The following is a 17,149-nucleotide window of genomic DNA, read 5'->3' as shown; positions in this document are numbered from 1 at the left end:
AAAATCCCCCCAAATCTGCTCCAAAACCTCAAAACCCCCCAAATGCACTCCAAAACCTCAAAAATCCCCCCGAACCCCCTAAATTCTCTTCCAAATCACAAAAATCCCCCCAAATCCTTAAAAGTCCCCAAAAATCTCCCAAAATCCACCCGAAAAATCCTAAAAATCTCCCAAAATCCCCTAAAATCCTCCCCAACACCCCAAAAATCCCTACAAAACCGCTCCAAAATTTCCTCCAAACCACCCTAAAATGCCCCAAATCCCCCCAAAGCCCCCCAAATCCCCCCAGACCCTCCAGGTCAAGCAGAGAGCGACACGTCCAGTTCAGGCTCCTTTAATTTGCGCCTCAGCCCCCCCCAAAACCCCCCAAAAAACTCCAAATTCCCCCAAACCCCCCCAACTCCGCGGGTGGAGCAGAACCGGGCCCGGGGGGGGTCCAGGGCTGTGGGGAGGGGTCCTGACCCACCCCGGGGGTCGGGGATGGGCTCAGTATTGCATCCAGGGGTGCCCCCCCAAACCCACCCACCCCCATTTTCCAGCTGGGGGAAACTGAGGCACAGAGAGGTGACGTCTCCAAGGTCACTTTGGGGGCGGAGCCAGGAATGGAGAAACCCTCCCCCCCCCAAAAATACACCCCCACCCCCATTTTGGGGGTCACCACGGGGGTCTCTCTTCCCCCTCCCCCCCTCCGAGCCCCCCCACCCTGCCCCCAAATTTTAGACCCACCCCCCCAAAACCGCTCAGGGCTCCTGGATTGTCCCCCCCGTCCCCTCCCCTCTCCCAGCCCCCCCCCAAAAAAGCTCAGCTCGGCTCCCCTTGTTTGGGGGGTGCCGGGGGTTCCCGGGGGGTCCGAGGGGATCTGGGGGGGCCCTGGGGGGGTTTTGGGGGGCCCAGCACAGTGAACGCAGGAGGTTTTTATACGGAGCTTTCCAGAACAAAGCTACGGGCACGGCCACACGATGGCCAGAGATAAACACGGGGACCCCCGCACCCCGAAACCGGGGGGCACGAAGGGCTCTGAGACCCCCCCAAACCCCAAAACCGGGGGGCACAAAGGGCTCTGAGACCCCCCCGCACCCCAAAACAGGGGGGCACAAAGGGCTCTGCGACCCCCCCAAACCCCAAAACAGGGGGTCACAAAGGGCTCTGCGACCCCCCCAAACCCCAAAACCGGGGGGCACAAAGGGCTCTGCGACCCCCCCAAACCCCAAAACAGGGGGGCACAAAGGGCTCTGAGACCCCCCCGCACCCCGAAACCGGGGGGCACAAAGGGCTCTGAGACCCCCCAAACCCCAAAACAGGGGGGCACAAAGGGCTCTGAGACCCCCCAAACCCCAAAACTGCCCTCACAGCGTGGGGGGACACAAAGGGGTCTGGGGGTGTCCCCAACCTCCCCCCCCCCCATTATGCACAGCCCAAAGTTGGGGGGGGTGACAGAGGGGACACTGGGGTGTCCCCACACTGGGGTGTCCCCGCATTGGGGTGTCCCCACACTGGGGTGTCCCCACACTGGGGTGTCCCCACATTGGGGTGTCCCCACACTGGGGTGTCCCCACACTGGGGTGTCCCCGCATTGGGGTGTCCCCACATTGGGGTGTCCCCACACTGGGGTGTCCCCACACTGGGGTGTCCCCGCATTGGGGTGTCCCCACATTGGGGTGTCCCCACACTGGGGTGTCCCCACACTGGGGTGTCCCCACATTGGGGTGTCCCCACACTGGGGTGTCCCCACACTGGGGTGTCCCCGCATTGGGGTGTCCCCACATTGGGGTGTCCCCACACTGGGGTGTCCCCACACTGGGGTGTCCCCACACTGGGGTGTCCCCGCATTGGGGTGTCCCCACACTGGGGTGTCCCCACATTGGGGTGTCCCCACACTGGGGTGTCCCCACATTGGGGTGTCCCCACCTTGGGGTGTCCCCACACTGGGGTGTCCCCACATTGGGGTGTCCCCACCTTGGGGTGTCCCCACCTTGGGGTGTCCCCACGCCCCCTCGCTGTCCCGTGAGGTGGCAGAGGTGGCACAGAGGGACCCCCGTGTCCCCCCCTCACCGCCAGCCGCTGTCCCAGGTGACGGAAGGGGACACGGGGGTGACCCCAGCGCCCCGCGGCCGCTGCCCGAGGTGACACGAGGGGACAAACGGTGCCCCCCGGTGCCGCCGGTGCCGCCGGTGCCGCCGGTGCCGCCGCCGCTCAGCCGCTGTCCGAGGCGGGCCGGGGGCTGTCGGGGGCGGCGCGGGGGTCGCGGCTGGGGCTGCAGGGGGCGGTGGCCGCGCTCGGCCGCGGCGTCCCCGATGTCCCCGGTGTCCCCGGTGGTCCCGGTGTCCCTGGTGGTCCCGGTGTTCCTGGTGGCCGCGGTGCTTGTGACAGTCCCGCTGTCCCCGGTGTCCCCGCTGTCCCCGCTGTCCCCGGTGTCCCCGCCGGCCCCGCTGTCCCCGCCGGCCCCGGTGTCCCCGGTGTCCCCGCTGTCCCCGCCGGCCCCGGTGGCCGCGGCTGGCCCAGGGCCTGGCTCACCAGCCCGGGCAGGGCCAGCAGGCGCAGCCCCAGCGCCTCCAGCTGCGCCTCCAGGGCCCCCAGGCGCTTCTCCAGCTCCTCGTGGCGCTCCTGCAGCTCGGCCAACAGCTCCGACATCAGCGCCTGCGTCTGCTCGGGGCAGGACAGCCCCAAAAACCAGAACGGGGCTCAGGGACGGACCCGAAAACCAGAACGGGGGTCAGGGATGGACCCAAAAACCAGAACAACGGGGGTCAGGGATGGACCCAAAAACCAGAACAATGGGGGTCAGGGATGGACCCAAAAACCAGAACAATGGGGGTCTGGGCTCAGGGATGGACCCCAAAAACCAGAACGGGGGTCAGGGACGGACCCAAAAACCAGAACGGGGGTCAGGGATGGACCCAAAAACCAGAACAACGGGGGTCAGGGACAGCCCCGAAAACCAGAACGGGGGTCAGGGATGGACCCAAAAACCAGAACGGGGGTCAGGGATGGACCCAAAAACCAGAACAGGGGTCAGGGACGGACCCAAAAACCAGAATGGGGGTTTGGGGTCAGGGATGGACCCAAAAACCAGAACAATGGGGGTCTGGGCTCAGGGATGGACCCCAAAAACCAGAACGGGGGTTTGGGGTCAGGGACAGCCCCAAAAACTAGAACAACAGGGGTTTGGGTCAGGCACGGCCCAGGAGGGTCCAGGGCAGCTGTGACCCCACAGATCCGGGGGTCCAGGGCAGCTGTGACCCCACAGATCCGGGGGTCCAGGGCAGCTGTGACCCCACAGATCCAGGGGTCCAGGGCAGCTGTGACCCCACAGATCCGGGGGTCCAGGGCAGCTGTGACCCCACAGATCCAGGGGTCCAGGGCAGCTGTGACCCCACAAAGCCGTCCCCTCACCTTGGCCAGGTCAACCAGGGTGTTGGCCTGGTCGCTGAGCTTGCGCTGCTCCATCTTCACACTCCTGAGCCTGCAGGGACAGCGGTGACCTGGGGACACCCTGGAGCGCTGTCACCGCCCCGGAGCGCTGTCACCCTCCCGGGAACACTGTCACCCCCCCGGGAACACTGTCACCCCCCCGGGAACACTGTCACCTCTGTCACCCCCAGGACTGCTGTCACCCCTGTCACCTCTGTCACCCCTGTCACCCCGGTCACCTCTGTCACCCCTGTCACCTCTGTCACCCCCAGCAGCCCCTCCCCAGAGCAGCCCCCGGGGGGGTCACCGCAGTTTTGGGGTGTCCCCCCCATCCCCTGCAGAGCTGGGAGGGAGGGGAGGGGACACTTACTTTTGAGCCCTGCGGGGTGGCACAAGGGACACAAAACAAAGGGTTAATTCCGAGGGGACAGCGCAGCAGTGTCACCACCCCCACCCCGAAGGGACCCCAAAAGGGACCCCAAAGGGACCCCAAAGGGGACCCAAAAGGGACACCCCTGTCCCAGCCAGGCCACCCCCGGTAACCCCCACAGCCCACCCTGGAGATGGGGGCCCGGGGGTCACCCCACAGGTCTGGTGTCCCCAGCAGGGGGTGGGGACAGGGACAGGGACGGGGGGACAGGGACAGGGATGGGGGACAGCAGAGCTGGGGGACAGGGACAGGGACGGGGGACAGGGACAGGGATGGGGGACAGCAGAGCTGGGGGACAGGGACAAGGGATGGGGACAAAGAGAGAGGATAGGGGACAAGGACAGTGGGAATGGGGGACAGGGAAACAGGAATGGGGACAAGAAGTGGGGACAAGGCTGGGGGACAAGAATGGGGACAGGAACAGGACAGAGAACAAGGGACAAGAATGGGGACAGGGACAGGACAGAGGACAAGGGACAAGAATGGGGACAGGGACAGGACAGACAACAAGGGACAAAAGTAGGGACAGGGACAGGACAGAGGACAAGGGACAAGAATGGGGACAGGGACAGGACACAGCACAAGGCCAGGCGAGCGGGACAGTTGGAATGGAGGACAGGGGACAAAGAACAGTGACAAGACCAGGGGACAAGAGACCAAAGGCAGGTGACACCCCCGGGCCCGCCTGTCACCCACCCGGGAGGGGACACTTTGGGGACGGGGGGTGACAAGGAAGCAGGAAAAGCGGCGGCACTTACTGATGGATGGCTTGGAGGAACTTACGCTGGTGGGTCCGAACTTTGGCGTGGTCGATCTTCTTCACCAGCTTGGTGTGCTTGTAGATGAGCCACGTTTCCCTGAGCACGTTGGCAGCGGCGTTCTTCACCTGCAGCCCCAAATCCCGGGAATCGCCCATGGATGGACTTCACAATAGGATTTTTCCTGGTTTTTCCCATTTTCCCCTGGTTTTTATGGGTTTTCCCCTCTTTTTTTCCAGGTTTTAATGGGAATTTTCCCAGTTTCAAATAGGGGTTTTCCTGGTTTTAATTGCATTTTCCACAGTTTATTCAGCTTTTTCCCAGATTTAATGGGGTTTCCCCATTTTTCCCTGGTTTTCATGTGCTTTTTCCCAGTGTTAATGGGATTTTCCCCAATTTTAATGTATTTCTCCCAGTTTTCATGGGGGTTTTCCCATTTTAATGGCTTTCAGTGGATTTCTCCCCCCTGTTTTAATGATTTCCCCCCATTTGTAATGGGATTTTCCCCATTTTCTGGGACGAGCCCGGCGGTCTCACCCGCTTGGTGAGCTGCGTGTCCATCATGAAGTTGTGGACGTGTTTTTCGGCTTTGGTCAGCTCCAGCTTCCGGGCCACCACGGCCACCACCAGCGCGGTGCAGCCGGCGCCCTGCGGGGACAGCGGGGACGGAGGGGACAGAGGGGACAGCGTTTGCTCCTGTCCTTCACTGGCGTTTTGGGGTCAATTTGGGGTTAAAAAATTAAAATTCAAAACCTCAGTGGAGACCCCGAATTCCCAGCTCGCCTCTCGGTCCGGAGCTCAGGACAATCCCCAGGTGGGAAATCTCCTCGCTGTGTCCCCAAGGCAGGGGACACTCGTGGTGTCCCTTCGCCTGTCCCCACACGGTGTCCCTGCCGTGTCCCCTGTCAGTGTCCCCGTGTCCCCTGGCTGTCCCTTGGCAGTGTCCCTGTGTCCCCTGTTGGTGTCCCCGTGTCCCCTGGCTGTCCCTTGGCAGTGTCCCCGTGTCCCCTGGCTGTTCCCTGTCAGTGTCCCCATGTCCTCCCTTGGCAGTGTCCCATGTCTCCTGTCAGTGTCCCCGTGTCATCCCTTGGCAGTGTCCCCATGTCCCCTGTCAGTGTCCCCTGGCTGTCCCCTGTCCGTGTCCCTGTGTCCCCATGTCCCCTGTCAGTGTCCCTGTGTCCCCATGTCCCCTGTCAGTGTCCCCTGGCTGTCCCCTGTCCGTGTCCCTGTGTCCCATGTCCCCTGTCAGTGTCCCCTGGCTGTCCCCGTGTCCCTGTGTCCCCATGTCCCCTGTCAGTGTCCCCTGGCTGTCCCCGTGTCCCTCACCATGATGCCGGTGAGCAGGCACACGCCCTTGCCGCAGTAGGTGTGTGGCACCATGTCCCCGTAGCCGATGGACAGGAAGGTGATGGAGATCAGCCACATGGCCCCCAGGAAGCTGCTGGTCACCTCCTGCTTGTCGTGGTACCTGCGGGGCGGTGGCACCGCTGGCACCGCTGGCACCGCTGGCACCGCTGGCACCGCGGCCATCAAATCCTCCCTCCCCGTGTGCTCATCGCGGTGGATTTGTGGTGTTGTCCCCAGGCCGGCACTGGGGACACCATGGGGACACCCCATGGCCAGGCTGTGTCCCCCGGGTGGCACCGCTGTCCCCAGAAACGCAGGACGGCGATGTCACCGGGCTGCCCCAGAGGCCACCGCCGTGGGGACAGAGGGGGACACTGTGAGATTCCGATGTCACAAACACGGTGGTGCCACCACCCCCCTGTCCCCGAGGGTGGGGACAAGCCCAGCCGGGGGACACGGAGCAGCGGCCAAGCGGGAAAGGGGGACGGGGACAAGCGGGGAAAATGGGGGGGGAAAGAGGAAACTGGGATTGGGAAAGGGAGATGGGATTGGGAAAGGGAGATGGGATTGGGAAAATTGAAATGGGATTGGGAGAGGGAAATGGGATTGGGGAAAAGGGAAATGGGATTGGGAAAATTGAAATGGGATTGGGAGAGGGAAATGGGATGGGGAAAATGGAAATGGGATTGGGAAAATTGAAATGGGATTGGGAGAGGGAAATGGGATTGGGGAAAAGGGAAATGGGATTGGGAAAATTGAAATGGGATTGGGAGAGGGAAATGGGATTGGGGAAAAGGGAAATGGGATTGGGGAAAAGGGAAATGGGATTGGGGAAAAGGGAAATGGGATTGGGAAAGGGAGATGGGATTGGGAAAGGGAGATGGGATTGGGGAAAAGGGAAATGGGATTGGGGAAAAGGGAAATGGGATTGGGAAAGGGAGATGGGATTGGGAAAAGGAAATGGGACTGGGGAAAAGGGAAATGGGATTGGGGAAAAGGGAAATGGGATTGGGGAAAAGGGAAATGGGATTGGGAGAGGGAAATGGGATTGGGGAAAGGGAAATGGGATTGGGGAAAGGGACAGGAACAAGCTGAGGTGGGGGTGTGGGGTGTCAAGTGTCAGGAATTTAGGATTGCTGCTTCCCAACCCGGTCTGGGCTTGGAACCTCACCCGGCACCGAGGGACACGGCAGGGACAGGGTGGGCACAGCACAGTGACAATTCCCGGGACCTGCATTCCCAAGGAACACCCGGCACTCCCCCCCAGGAACCCCAAAACGTGCAGACACAGGAGGAAATTACAAAAATCGGATCCCAGGAGGAAAAAAAAACCCTTTGGACACTGCCAGCTCCTTGTGGGGCCCTCTGAAAGTGCCCCCAAAGCCAGCAGGGATGTCCCCAAGGCAGGGGACAGCGGGGAGGGGACAGAGAGCGGCTGCTGAGGTTCCAAGGGGAAAAGGGCTCCCGGCCCCTTTCCGTGCCCCCCAGCCCCCCCGGCCGCAGCCAATCCTAAATTCGGGGGGTTTCGGGGAGCAGAAGCCCGGGGCAAGGGACGGTCCCTGGGGCCACTCGGGACGGTCCCCGCGGTCACTCGGGACAGTCCCCGCGGTCACTCACAGTTTGTCCCTGCAAGCAGCAGAGCGGGCAGGGAGGGAAAACAACAGCGGTTAATGCACGACCCCGGGGGGCTGGGGGGGCTCGGGGCCAGCAGGGGCGGGGACACGGCGGGGACAGGCGGACACACCGCGGGGACAGGCGGACACACCGCGGGGACAGCCCGGACACCAAAACCGTGGCCTTTGTGTCCCCCCTCAGAATCGCCTCAGAACCCTGCAATAACCCCAAAACGGGACCACCCCACACCCCAAAAACCAGCGGCCTTTGCGTTCCCCCTCAGAACCCCTTGCTACCCCCAAAACGGGACCATCCCACCTCCCCAAAATTCACAGCCTTCGCATCCCCCCTCAGAACTCTTCACTAACCCCAAAACAGGACCACCCCACACCCCAAAAGGAGTGGCCTTTGTGTCTCCCCTCAGAAACCCAAACACGGGACCACCCCACCCCAAAAGCCGCATCCCCCCCATCCCCCCGTCCCCACCACCGCTCACCGCTCGCAGACGCGCACGGTCCAGGCGGCGATGATCCACGAGGAGATGCTGAAGACCAGCAGCACCGTGCCGGGGCAGATGGTCATGAGCGTCTTCATGACGAAGCGTGTGTTGAAGTTGATCTTGTTGAGCGCGCCGATGCTGCGCGACGAGGCGTCGGTGAAGAGCTTGCTGTGCAGCAGCATGACGCGGCCCAGCAGGTAGAGCCGCAGGAACATGGGCACCGACAGCACGATGTCCACGTCGGCGTGGGCCACCGAGGCGGCGTAGGTGAAGGCCAGGCGCGCCGTCCAGGTGAACAGGTACTGCCCGGGGATGGGGTGGATGGCGCACACCAGCAGCTCCAGAACGATGAAGAAGACGCGCTCCGAGGTCATGGCGATGCGCCAGTCGTCGGCGCCGTTGTCCACCATGAACAGCTGAGGGGTGGTGGGAGGGTGGATGAGGGGGTTTGGGGGGATTTCGGGGGGTTTTGGGAGGATTTGGGTCATTTTTGGAAGGGGGTTTTGGGTAATTTGACGGGGTTTTGGGTAATTTGAGGGGGGTTTTTTGGGTAATTTGAAGGGGGCTCACCTGGATCTCCCTGGCGTGGTACATGACGATGAGCCCCAGCAGGATGAGGGTCGAGAGGCTGATAAGGCATTTCAGGGCGAACGAATACGACGACTCCTGCGGGGGCACGGAGGCACCGTGAGCCCGGTGGGAGCCTGGAGCCCCCCAGCCCGGTGCCGGGAACCCCCCCGGACCTTGGTGTAGACCCCCCAGGACAGCTCGGTCTCGGTGACCATCACCACGATGCCAAACATGCCGAAGATCAGCGCGTAGTCGCTGAGGCGCTTGCGCTTCTCGAAGAGCGCTCGCCGGTGGCCCAGCTTGTAGCCGATGTTCTGGTTCCGCCGCTCCTCGCTCGCCCCCGGGACCGGCGGGGCCGCGGCGGGGTCGGGCTCGGCCACCCCGGGCCGCTCCGGCCGGGACACCACCACGCGGGGACCGGGGCTGGGGCAGGGCCGCGGGTCCCGGTGCGGCGGCTGCGGGGTGCGGGCGGCGCTCGGGGGGCCCCGGGGCCGCCGCACCCCCCCGTTGTAGCGACAGCTGCTCATGGCTCTGCTGGCGACGGCACCGGGCGATCCCGCATGGCTCGGCGGCGCGGGGGCGACCTGCGGGACAGGGGACACGCGGGGGAGACCCGTCAGTGGGAGACTGGGGATGGGGACACGGGGGAAACCGGCGTCCCGCCCGGCCTCGGGGCTGTTTCCCGGAGCGGTGCGGGGGCCGCGGCGGCTGTGGGGACGTGTCCTATCTGTGGGGACGTGTCCTGTCCACGGGGGACGTGTCCTGCCCGTGGGGACGTGTCTGGCCCGTGGCGGACACGCCGTGACCACAGATCCGTGTCCCGCCCACGGCGGGGGACGCGTGGCGCTCGTGGGGGACGTGGCCGTGTCCTGCCTGCGGCGGGGACAGACCGTGACCACGGGTACGCGGCCCGCGGGGACACGTCCGTGCCCGCGCCCGTGTCCGTGCCCGGTCCGTGGGGACGTGCCCGTGCCCGTGTCCTGCCCACGGAACCGTGTCCCGCCCCCTCCGCTGCGGACACGGCCGCCGGGACGCGTCCACCCGCCGCTCCCGGTGGCCGCTGTCCCCTGTCCCCTCTCCGGTCCGGAGCCGCGGCTGCGCGTCCCCGCCGCCCCCGAGCAGCCGACCGCGCCGTTCCGGCACCGCCGCTCCCGGGGCAGCCGGGGGGGCTCCGCCGCGGCTCCCGCTGCCCCGGCGCGGCCCCGCCGTGCCCGGTACCTGCCGTGCCCGGGCCCTGCCGGCCGGGCCGGGTCCCGCCGCCGCCGCAGCCCGAACCGGTCCCGGGGGCGCGCGGCGGCGGCACCGGCGCGCCGGGGGCGGGGCCGGGGGCGTGGCCCGAGCAATCCCCGCGCTCTGATTGGCCCGCGCAGCCCCGCCCCCGCTGACCAGCGCCGCGCCACGCCCTTGGCCACGCCCCCTTCCGTTGGCCACGCCCCCAGCGCCCCCCGCCCCCTCCAGGAATCCCCCGACCCCCCCCAAAACCGCCCCCTCCCCATCACAGCCCCGCAGCACCCCCCGGGACCCCCTCCGCAGCCTTCGGCCTCGCTGCACCCCAAAATTCATCACCCCCCCCGTGTGCCCCCAGCAGTACAGACCCCCCCCATGGCCCCTAGTGCCCCCCAAAACATCCCCAGTGCGCCCAAAAGACTCCCAGTGCGCCCCAAACCATCCCCAGTGCGCCCCAAACCATCCCCAGTGCATCCCAAAACACCCCCAGTGCGCCCCAAACCATCCCCAGTGTACCCCAAACCACCCCCAGTGCCCCCTAAACCATCCCCAGTATACCCCAAACCACCCCCAGTGCCCCCTAAACCACCCCCAGTGCGCCCAAAAGACTCCCAGTGCGCCCCAAACCATCCCCAGTGCGCCCCAAACCACCCCCAGTGCCCTCCAAAACACCCCCAGTGCGCCCTAAACCATCCCTAGTGCACCCCAAACCATCCCCAGTGCCTCCTAAACCATCCCCAGTGTACCCCAAACCACCCCCAGCCCCTCGTGGCAGCCCCCCCTCGGATCCCCCCGTACCTGCTGGGGCTCCCCGGGGCCGCCCGGGGGGGTCCCGGGGCCGTCAGGGGCAGCGGGGCCGGTCTGGGGGTCCCGGGGCCATCGGCTTCCCTCCACGCCTGGCCGAGGGACACGCGGCGTTAGGGGGTCCCCAAATCCCCCAGTGACAGGGCAGGGACCCCCAGAGCTGCCACAGCCCATGAGGGTCCTGCCCTGGCAGTGCCACCCCCGGGGGTCACCCTGTCCCCTGCACCAGCGAGCGCTGGGCACGAGGGACTGTCACACCCGTGTCCCCACGGCACGAGGGACTGTCACACCCATGTCCCCACGGCACGAGGGACTGTCACACCCGTGTCCCCGTGGCACGAGTGGCTGTGTCACACCCGTGTCCCCACGGCACGAGGGACTGTGTCACACCCGTGTCCCCACGGCACGAGGGACTGTCACACCCATGTCCCCACGGCACGAGGGACTGTCACACCCGTGTCCCCGTGGCACGAGTGGCTGTGTCACACCCGTGTCCCCACGGCACGAGGGACTGTCACACCCGTGTCCCCACGGCACGAGGGACTGTCACACCCGTGTCCCCGTGGCACGAGTGGCTGTGTCACACCCGTGTCCCCATGGCACGAGTGGCTGTGTCACACCCGTGTCCCCACGGCACGAGGGACTGTCACACTAAACCCCATTGCACGAGGAGCTGCACTGCATGAAAATCCCCAAAGCACGAGGGGCCCTATTGCACCAAGAACCCACAGCACGGGCACCGGGAGGGGACGGCGGCTTCGGGCACCGGGAGGGGACGGCGGCTTCGGGCACCGGGAGGGGACGGCGGCTCCCGGGGGCGGCGGGGCCGCGGGACCCGGCCCGGCCCGGTCCCCCGGGAGCCCCGGAGCGGGGCCGGGCTCCAGCGGGCAGCTGCTCCCGGTGTGCGGCCGGGCCTGGCTCCCCTCCAGGGCCGGATCGTTTTCTCTCCATTCTGCCAAATTTCTCGCAGGAAAATGGGCTCCGATTTCTTTTTAATATTCGGCCTGGGGAGGGAAAAAGCCGCAGCGGGCAGGGACGGAGGGGGAATGTTCCCCCCACCCTCCAGGACCCTTCTGCCAGGCCCCAGAGCCCGGAAAAGTTTTTGGTCACTTCAGCCGGGGGTGGGTGAGGCCACCGCGGGCTGGGGACAGTAAATATTTAATGAAGCACCGCTGGGCCCGGATCCATCTTCCCCCTGCCCGAGCATCCCCAGGGATGGATCCCTGCATCCCGGGAAGGCTCCTGGCCCTGTCCCCTGTCCCTGTCCCCTGTCCCTGTCCCTGTCCCCTGTTCCTTGTCCCTGTTCCTTGTCCCTGTCCCTGTCCCCTGTCCCTTGCCCCTGTCCCTTGTCCCTGACTCTGTCCCCAGGGGCACGCCCTGGCTGGTGGCTGCATGTCCAGGCCAATCCTGACTGTCCCCATTGTCCCCAAGGCAGGGATGGGGACATGCCAGGGCCACACTCACCGTGTGTCCTTGAGCCACGGCCACCAGTGTCCCTGCTCCGGGACGTGACAGGCAGCAGGACACCACGAGCTGCAGATGCCACCCGCTGGGACAGGACCCTCGGGTGGGGACAGCAAACAGGAGCACCCCAAAAGGGACAGGGAGATCCTAAAAGGACAGGGACACCCCAAAAGGGACAGGGAGATCCCAAAACGGTCAGGGAAACACCAAAAGAGACAGGGAGATCCTAAAAGGACAGGGACACCCCAAAAGGGACAGGGACACCCAAAACGGTCAGGGAAACGCCAAAAGGGACAGGGAGATCCCCAAAAGGACACCTCCCAGGGCAGGGACACCCCACGGCCGGGCTGCCCAGCGCCCCGGGGTGACAGTGGGGTGGCAGCTAGGTGACAAGGGGACCTTCTGCCCCCCCCGTGGCCCGGAGCGGCGGCGCTGCCTCGGAGCAACTGCAGGGGAGGGGAGGGCGCGGTTAAAAATAGCTCCCGGGGTGATTTTTTCCTTCCCCACTCCCTGATTCTTGCCCGGGCACCGCGCCGGGGGAGGCAGGAATCCGGTGGCACCGCGGGGACAGCGGGGAGCAGCCCCCGTTTGCGGGCTCGGGGTGCTCAGGGCTGCGGGAACCCCCCCGGGGTCACCGGGGCTCCCCGCCGGTCGCCACCGCGGCCCGGGGCTGGGCGGGGGGCACCAAGTGCGTCAGACCCCCCGGCCGTGCCCGAAGCTCGGCCGCCGCCAAGCCCCGGCCATATGTCCCAGGCCGGGAGCAGCTGGCGGAGCCCGCGGGAGCCCCCGGCCCCGCTGCCCACCCGCGGGCGAGGGGCGGGCCGGGGGCGGCGCCGCCGCTGCCCCCCGAGGCCAGGGCAGGCCGGGGGCTCGCTGTGCTTTGGGGGGGCACAGAACGGCCCAGAGGCAGCGGGACGAGGCCACGCGGCTCCCCAAAAAGCAGCGGGACGGCGCAGCCCAACCGTGACACGGGGAGACCGCCGGGGGTGGCGACACCCGCGACCCCCGGGTCCCCCCGTGGCACGGTGGGGCGGGGGCAGAGGGGCAGCGCACGGCGCTGGGGGGGCTTCCCCCACGCAGGATCGGGCTCGGTGGCACCCGCGTGTCCCCCACAGTGCGGGGGGTGGCACAGGACGTGCGGGGACACGCGGGGACACCCGAAGCTCCCCGGCCCCGCCGCGACGCCGGGGAATCCCCGCCTGGCGCCGGGGTCTCCCCGAGCAAATCCCTCCGCAGAGCCCCGCCGGGACACCCGGGACCGCCGCAGCATCCGGGGACACGGCCACAGCCCCGATGTCCCCAGGGGTGGCAGAGGCAGCCGTGATGCCCCCCGCGACACCCCCGACTCAGGGGGGGGACCCCATCCCCATCCCGCCGCCTCGGGAGGGACGCGCGGCCGGGGAGCACCGTACCTGCCTGGGGCCCCGCGGGTTGTGGGGCTGCGCTGGGGGGTCCCGGGGGGTGCAGCGGGGGGCTCCGGGCTCCCCACGCCCCCCCCTTGGCCGCCACCGCGCCGGCGTCCCCAGACAAAGCCGCCACCGCGCCGGGTTCTCCCTGCGCCTCCCCCACGCGCTCGGCTCAGCCGAAAGGACAAAGCCGCTCCGCCTGGCTGCCCCCGCCGGGCCACCGCCGACCCCCGCCCGGGCCACCCGCGGGGGTCGCCGCCGCCCCCGGCAGCGCCACAAAGCCCTCGGCGAGCGGGGGTCCCCCAAAGCTCGCCCACGCCCTGGTGGAGCCCCTCGTCCCCAGCGCAGGGCGGGGGTCCCCTCCGCTGAGGAGGGGTCCCCGAGGTGCCCACCCAGCGCAGGGTCCCCAGAGGTTGGCCAAGGTCACCGAGAAGGTCGCGAGGGGCGGCAAGGTCCCCGTGTGTCCCCGCGGTCGCCGCCCCGGCGGCTGCGCCCCGCACGTCGAAGCCACGAGGGCCACGCGGTGCCCGAACCCGCCCGGAGCCCCCGGTGTCCCCCCGGGCTCGGCAGCGGCCCCGGGGCCCGCCGCCTCCGGTGGACGTGCCACCGCGGTGTCGCAGCCGCGTTTGTGGCACGGGGTCCCCCTGCTTTTGGTGGGCGCTGAGACGGGTGTCACCTCGCCGTGCCATCGCTGCCGCTCCCCTGTGCCAGCAGGGCCACCCCCGCGGCTGGCGGCCGAAACCGGGGGAGCCCCGAGCGCCACCAAGCCCTCAGCCCTGCTCACGCCTTTGGTGACAGCAGCCACATTGTCCCCAAGGACGGGGACCCCCAAATCCCCTGACTCCATCAGCCGGGGGTGCCCCGAGCAGCCGAACCCCGCAGGGAGGGTGTCCCTGATGTCCCCACACCACAGACACCGCAGGGAAGGCGGCCCCAGTGCCCCCACACCACAACCCCCCCAGGCAGGACATCCCCCCTGTCCCCACACCCGCACCGAGGGTGTCCCCCTCGTCCCCACACCCAAGGGAGGGCATCCCCCCTGTCCCCACACCCAAGGGAGGGCATCCCCGCTGTCCCCACACCCGCACGGAGGGTGTCCCCGCTGTCCCCACAGCCGTCCTCCCCCAGGACAGGACATTCCTTTTGTCCCCGCTGTCCCCACAGCCGTCCGCCCCCAGTACAGGACATCCCCGCTGTCCCCACACCCCCCACACCGGGGAACGCCACGCGCGGGATTCCCTCCGCTGCCACCCCCGGGGTGTCCCCCCCGCTTCGCGGCCACCCCGGGGTGTCCCCCTCGCCGCTGCCACCCCCTCGCCCGCTCACTTGCCACGGCCCCGTGCTACGGGGAGCGTCTGGGCGCGCCGGGGGGCGGCGGGGACGTGCCGGGGCCGCGGGGGCGGCGGGCGCTGCCGGCTCTCGGCTCGGCGGAGCGGCACTGGCGACAACGGCAGCGTGCGGGAGGAGGGGGGGACCGGGGCTTCCCCGCCCCACGCCCCCGCGTCCCCTCCGGCGGGGCAGTGACCTTGAGGCCGCGGCGCTGGCGGTGGGCGGCAGCCCGCGGTATTTTTAGCCGGGCGCTGTCACTCCCCGCGCGTCCTCATTGTCACCGCCGGGGGCTCCTCCCGTGCCCCCCCTGCCCCAACGCCGCACCGGGGGAGGCGGAGCAGGCCCCGGACACTCCGGAGCCTCGGAACACCGGGAAACCTCCGGGGAAGCCCCCCCCGTGCTGCCCCCTCCCCTTCCCCAGCCCCCCCCGGGCAGCCCCCCGCCGCTGCGCCGGGGGCTTCCCGCGGGCGGGGGATCCTCCCGAGCCGGGGGATTCCCGGGAATGCGGGGATTCCCGCGAGCCGCGGGCTTCCCCAGCACCGGCAGCCCCCGTGCAGCGGACGGGGGGTCCCCACCGTCGCGGACCCCCTCCCGCAATTTCACCCACCTGCCGCCAGCCCCCGGCCTCCGCTGCCCTCGGGCGCTGCCGCCGCTGACCATGGCCCGGCGGCGGCGACACGTGCGGCGCCGAGCCCGGGATCCCGGCGGGTTCCGGTGGCACAACCGAGGGCAGGGGGCGAGCCTGGACAAGGGCTCCGCGGTGCCGCCGAGCCCCTCCCGGCCGCGCCGTGCCTCGGTTTCCCCAGCGCGCAGGCGGCGGCCGCGGGGGCTGCGGGCGGCGATGCGGCGCCGTTGCGATGCCGCTCCACACGCGCAGCCGCGCGCACCCGCCCCGCCGCCTCCCGGGGCTTCCCGGGGCCTCCCGGTGCTTCCCGGGGCTTCCCGGAGTCTCCCGGGGCTTCCCGGGGCTTCCCGGAGTCTCCCGGTGCTTCCCGGGGCTTCCCGGAGTCTCCCGGCCGCCGCTGCGGATAAATCCAGCCGCCTGACGGGACTCCCCTCCCCGCCCGCCGCCGCAGCCGCGGGGCCGGGGGCGATCGCCCACCCGCGGCTCCCCCCTGCTCCCCGTGGGGACCCCCCCGGTGACCCCCTGGGAACCCCCCGGTGACACCGGGGCAGCCCCCGGGTGGGGCTTTGTCCCCCCCAACGTCGCGGTGTCACCCCGCGGGCGGGGAGGGGGCGCGGGGTGACCCCCGGGGTGGGCGGGGGGAATTGGGGTGAGAATTGGGGTGGGGGAATTGGGGGGGTGGGAATTGGGGGGTGGGAATTGGGGTGTGCAGGCGTGGTGTCCAAGGGGGTGCGTGGTGTGGTGTGAACTGGGGCGTGAACAGCGGGTGTGCAAGGTGTGTGTGCAAAGCAGGGGCTCCTGTCCGTGTGTCCGTGTGTCCCTGTCCCTCTGTCCGTGTGTCCCTGTCCCTCTGTCCGGTCCCACTCCCGCAATCCCCGCTCGGTGCCGGGCCGGGCACACTGAGGGGGGGTCGTGCTGCAGAGGGCGGAGCCGGGGGGCGTGGCCTGGCCGGAGAGGGGCGGGGGGATGCCCGGTACCGGGGGGGATGCTCGATACCGGGGGGGATGCCCGGTACCGGGGGGGATGCCCGGTACCGGGGGGGATGCCCGATACCGGGGAGGGTGTGGGATATCGGGGGGGATGGCCGGTACCGGGGGGGATGCCCGGTACCGGGGGGGATGCCCGATACCGGGGAGGGTGTGGGATACCGGGGGGATGCCCGGTACCGGGGGGGATGCCCGATACCGGGGGGGATGCCCGGGGCGGGGACGGGGGGGAATGCCCGGTACCGGGGGGAATGCCCGGTACCGGGGGGGATGCCCGGTACCAGGGGGGATGCCCAGTACCGGGGGGGATGCCCGGTACCGGGGGGGATGCCCGGTACCGGGGGAGATGCCCGATACCGGGGGAGATGCCCGGTACCGGGTGGGATGCCCGGTACCGGGGAGGGTGTGGGATAGCGGGCGGGATGCCCGGTACCGGGGGGTATGCCCGGTAACGGGGGGGATGCCCGGTACCGGGGAGGGTGTGGGATAGCGGGCGGGATGCCCGGTGCGGGAACGGGGCGGATACCGCATATGGGGCGGGGGGATTCCCGGTTTCGGGGGGAGGATGCCCGGTTTTGGGGGGATTCCCGGTGCCAGCCGATCCCGCGTGTCCCCCCCTCGTTGCCATGGCAATGTCCCATCTCTCCCCCCAAAATGGTGGAAAAAGGGGGCAGGGGTG

At 68.2% G+C, this 17,149-nt stretch overlaps 1 protein-coding gene across 2 annotated transcripts; it reads right to left on the bottom strand.

Annotated features, from left to right (window-relative positions):
- Positions 1 to 1,860: 1,860 nt before the first annotated feature.
- On the bottom strand, positions 1,861 to 15,677 carry KCNN1 (potassium calcium-activated channel subfamily N member 1). 2 transcript variants are annotated; one of them, XM_085562259.1, is made up of 10 exons: positions 15,467 to 15,677; positions 10,655 to 10,752; positions 8,803 to 9,213; positions 8,630 to 8,725; positions 8,057 to 8,475; positions 5,926 to 6,067; positions 5,137 to 5,247; positions 4,600 to 4,727; positions 3,394 to 3,463; positions 1,861 to 2,643 (listed from the first exon to the last, which is right to left on the bottom strand). In XM_085562259.1, exons 3-10 carry the CDS (start codon positions 9,154 to 9,156, stop codon positions 2,194 to 2,196), a joined length of 1,770 nt encoding a protein of 589 aa, XP_085418385.1. In that variant the 5' UTR covers positions 9,157 to 9,213; positions 10,655 to 10,752; positions 15,467 to 15,677; the 3' UTR covers positions 1,861 to 2,193. The 2 variants fall into 2 exon arrangements, with proteins under 2 accessions (XP_085418385.1, XP_085418386.1); XM_085562260.1 differs by lacking the exon at positions 15,467 to 15,677 and adding an exon at positions 14,857 to 14,982.
- Between the last annotated feature and the right edge of the window lie 1,472 nt (positions 15,678 to 17,149).

The sequence above is a fragment of the Lonchura striata genome, chromosome 28 (assembly GCF_050655825.1).
Source record: "Lonchura striata isolate lonStrDom1 chromosome 28, ASM5065582v1, whole genome shotgun sequence".
NCBI classification, from domain to species: Eukaryota; Metazoa; Chordata; class Aves; order Passeriformes; family Estrildidae; genus Lonchura; species Lonchura striata.
This window is presented reverse-complemented; position numbering and strand designations above follow the sequence as displayed.

Excerpts from the sequence above, each read along its gene's own strand:
- KCNN1 (XM_085562259.1), bottom strand. The coding sequence starts at position 9,156 with ATGAGCAGCTGTCGCTACAACGGGGGGGTGCGGCGGCCCCGGGGCCCC. Across the intron at positions 8,476-8,629 it reads ACCACGCCAGGGAGATCCAG|CTGTTCATGGTGGACAACGG; the intron begins GTGAGCCCCCTT and ends ACCACCCCTCAG. Across the intron at positions 3,464-4,599 it reads TTCCTCCAAGCCATCCATCA|GCTCAGGAGTGTGAAGATGG; the intron begins GTAAGTGCCGCC and ends CTGTCCCTGCAG.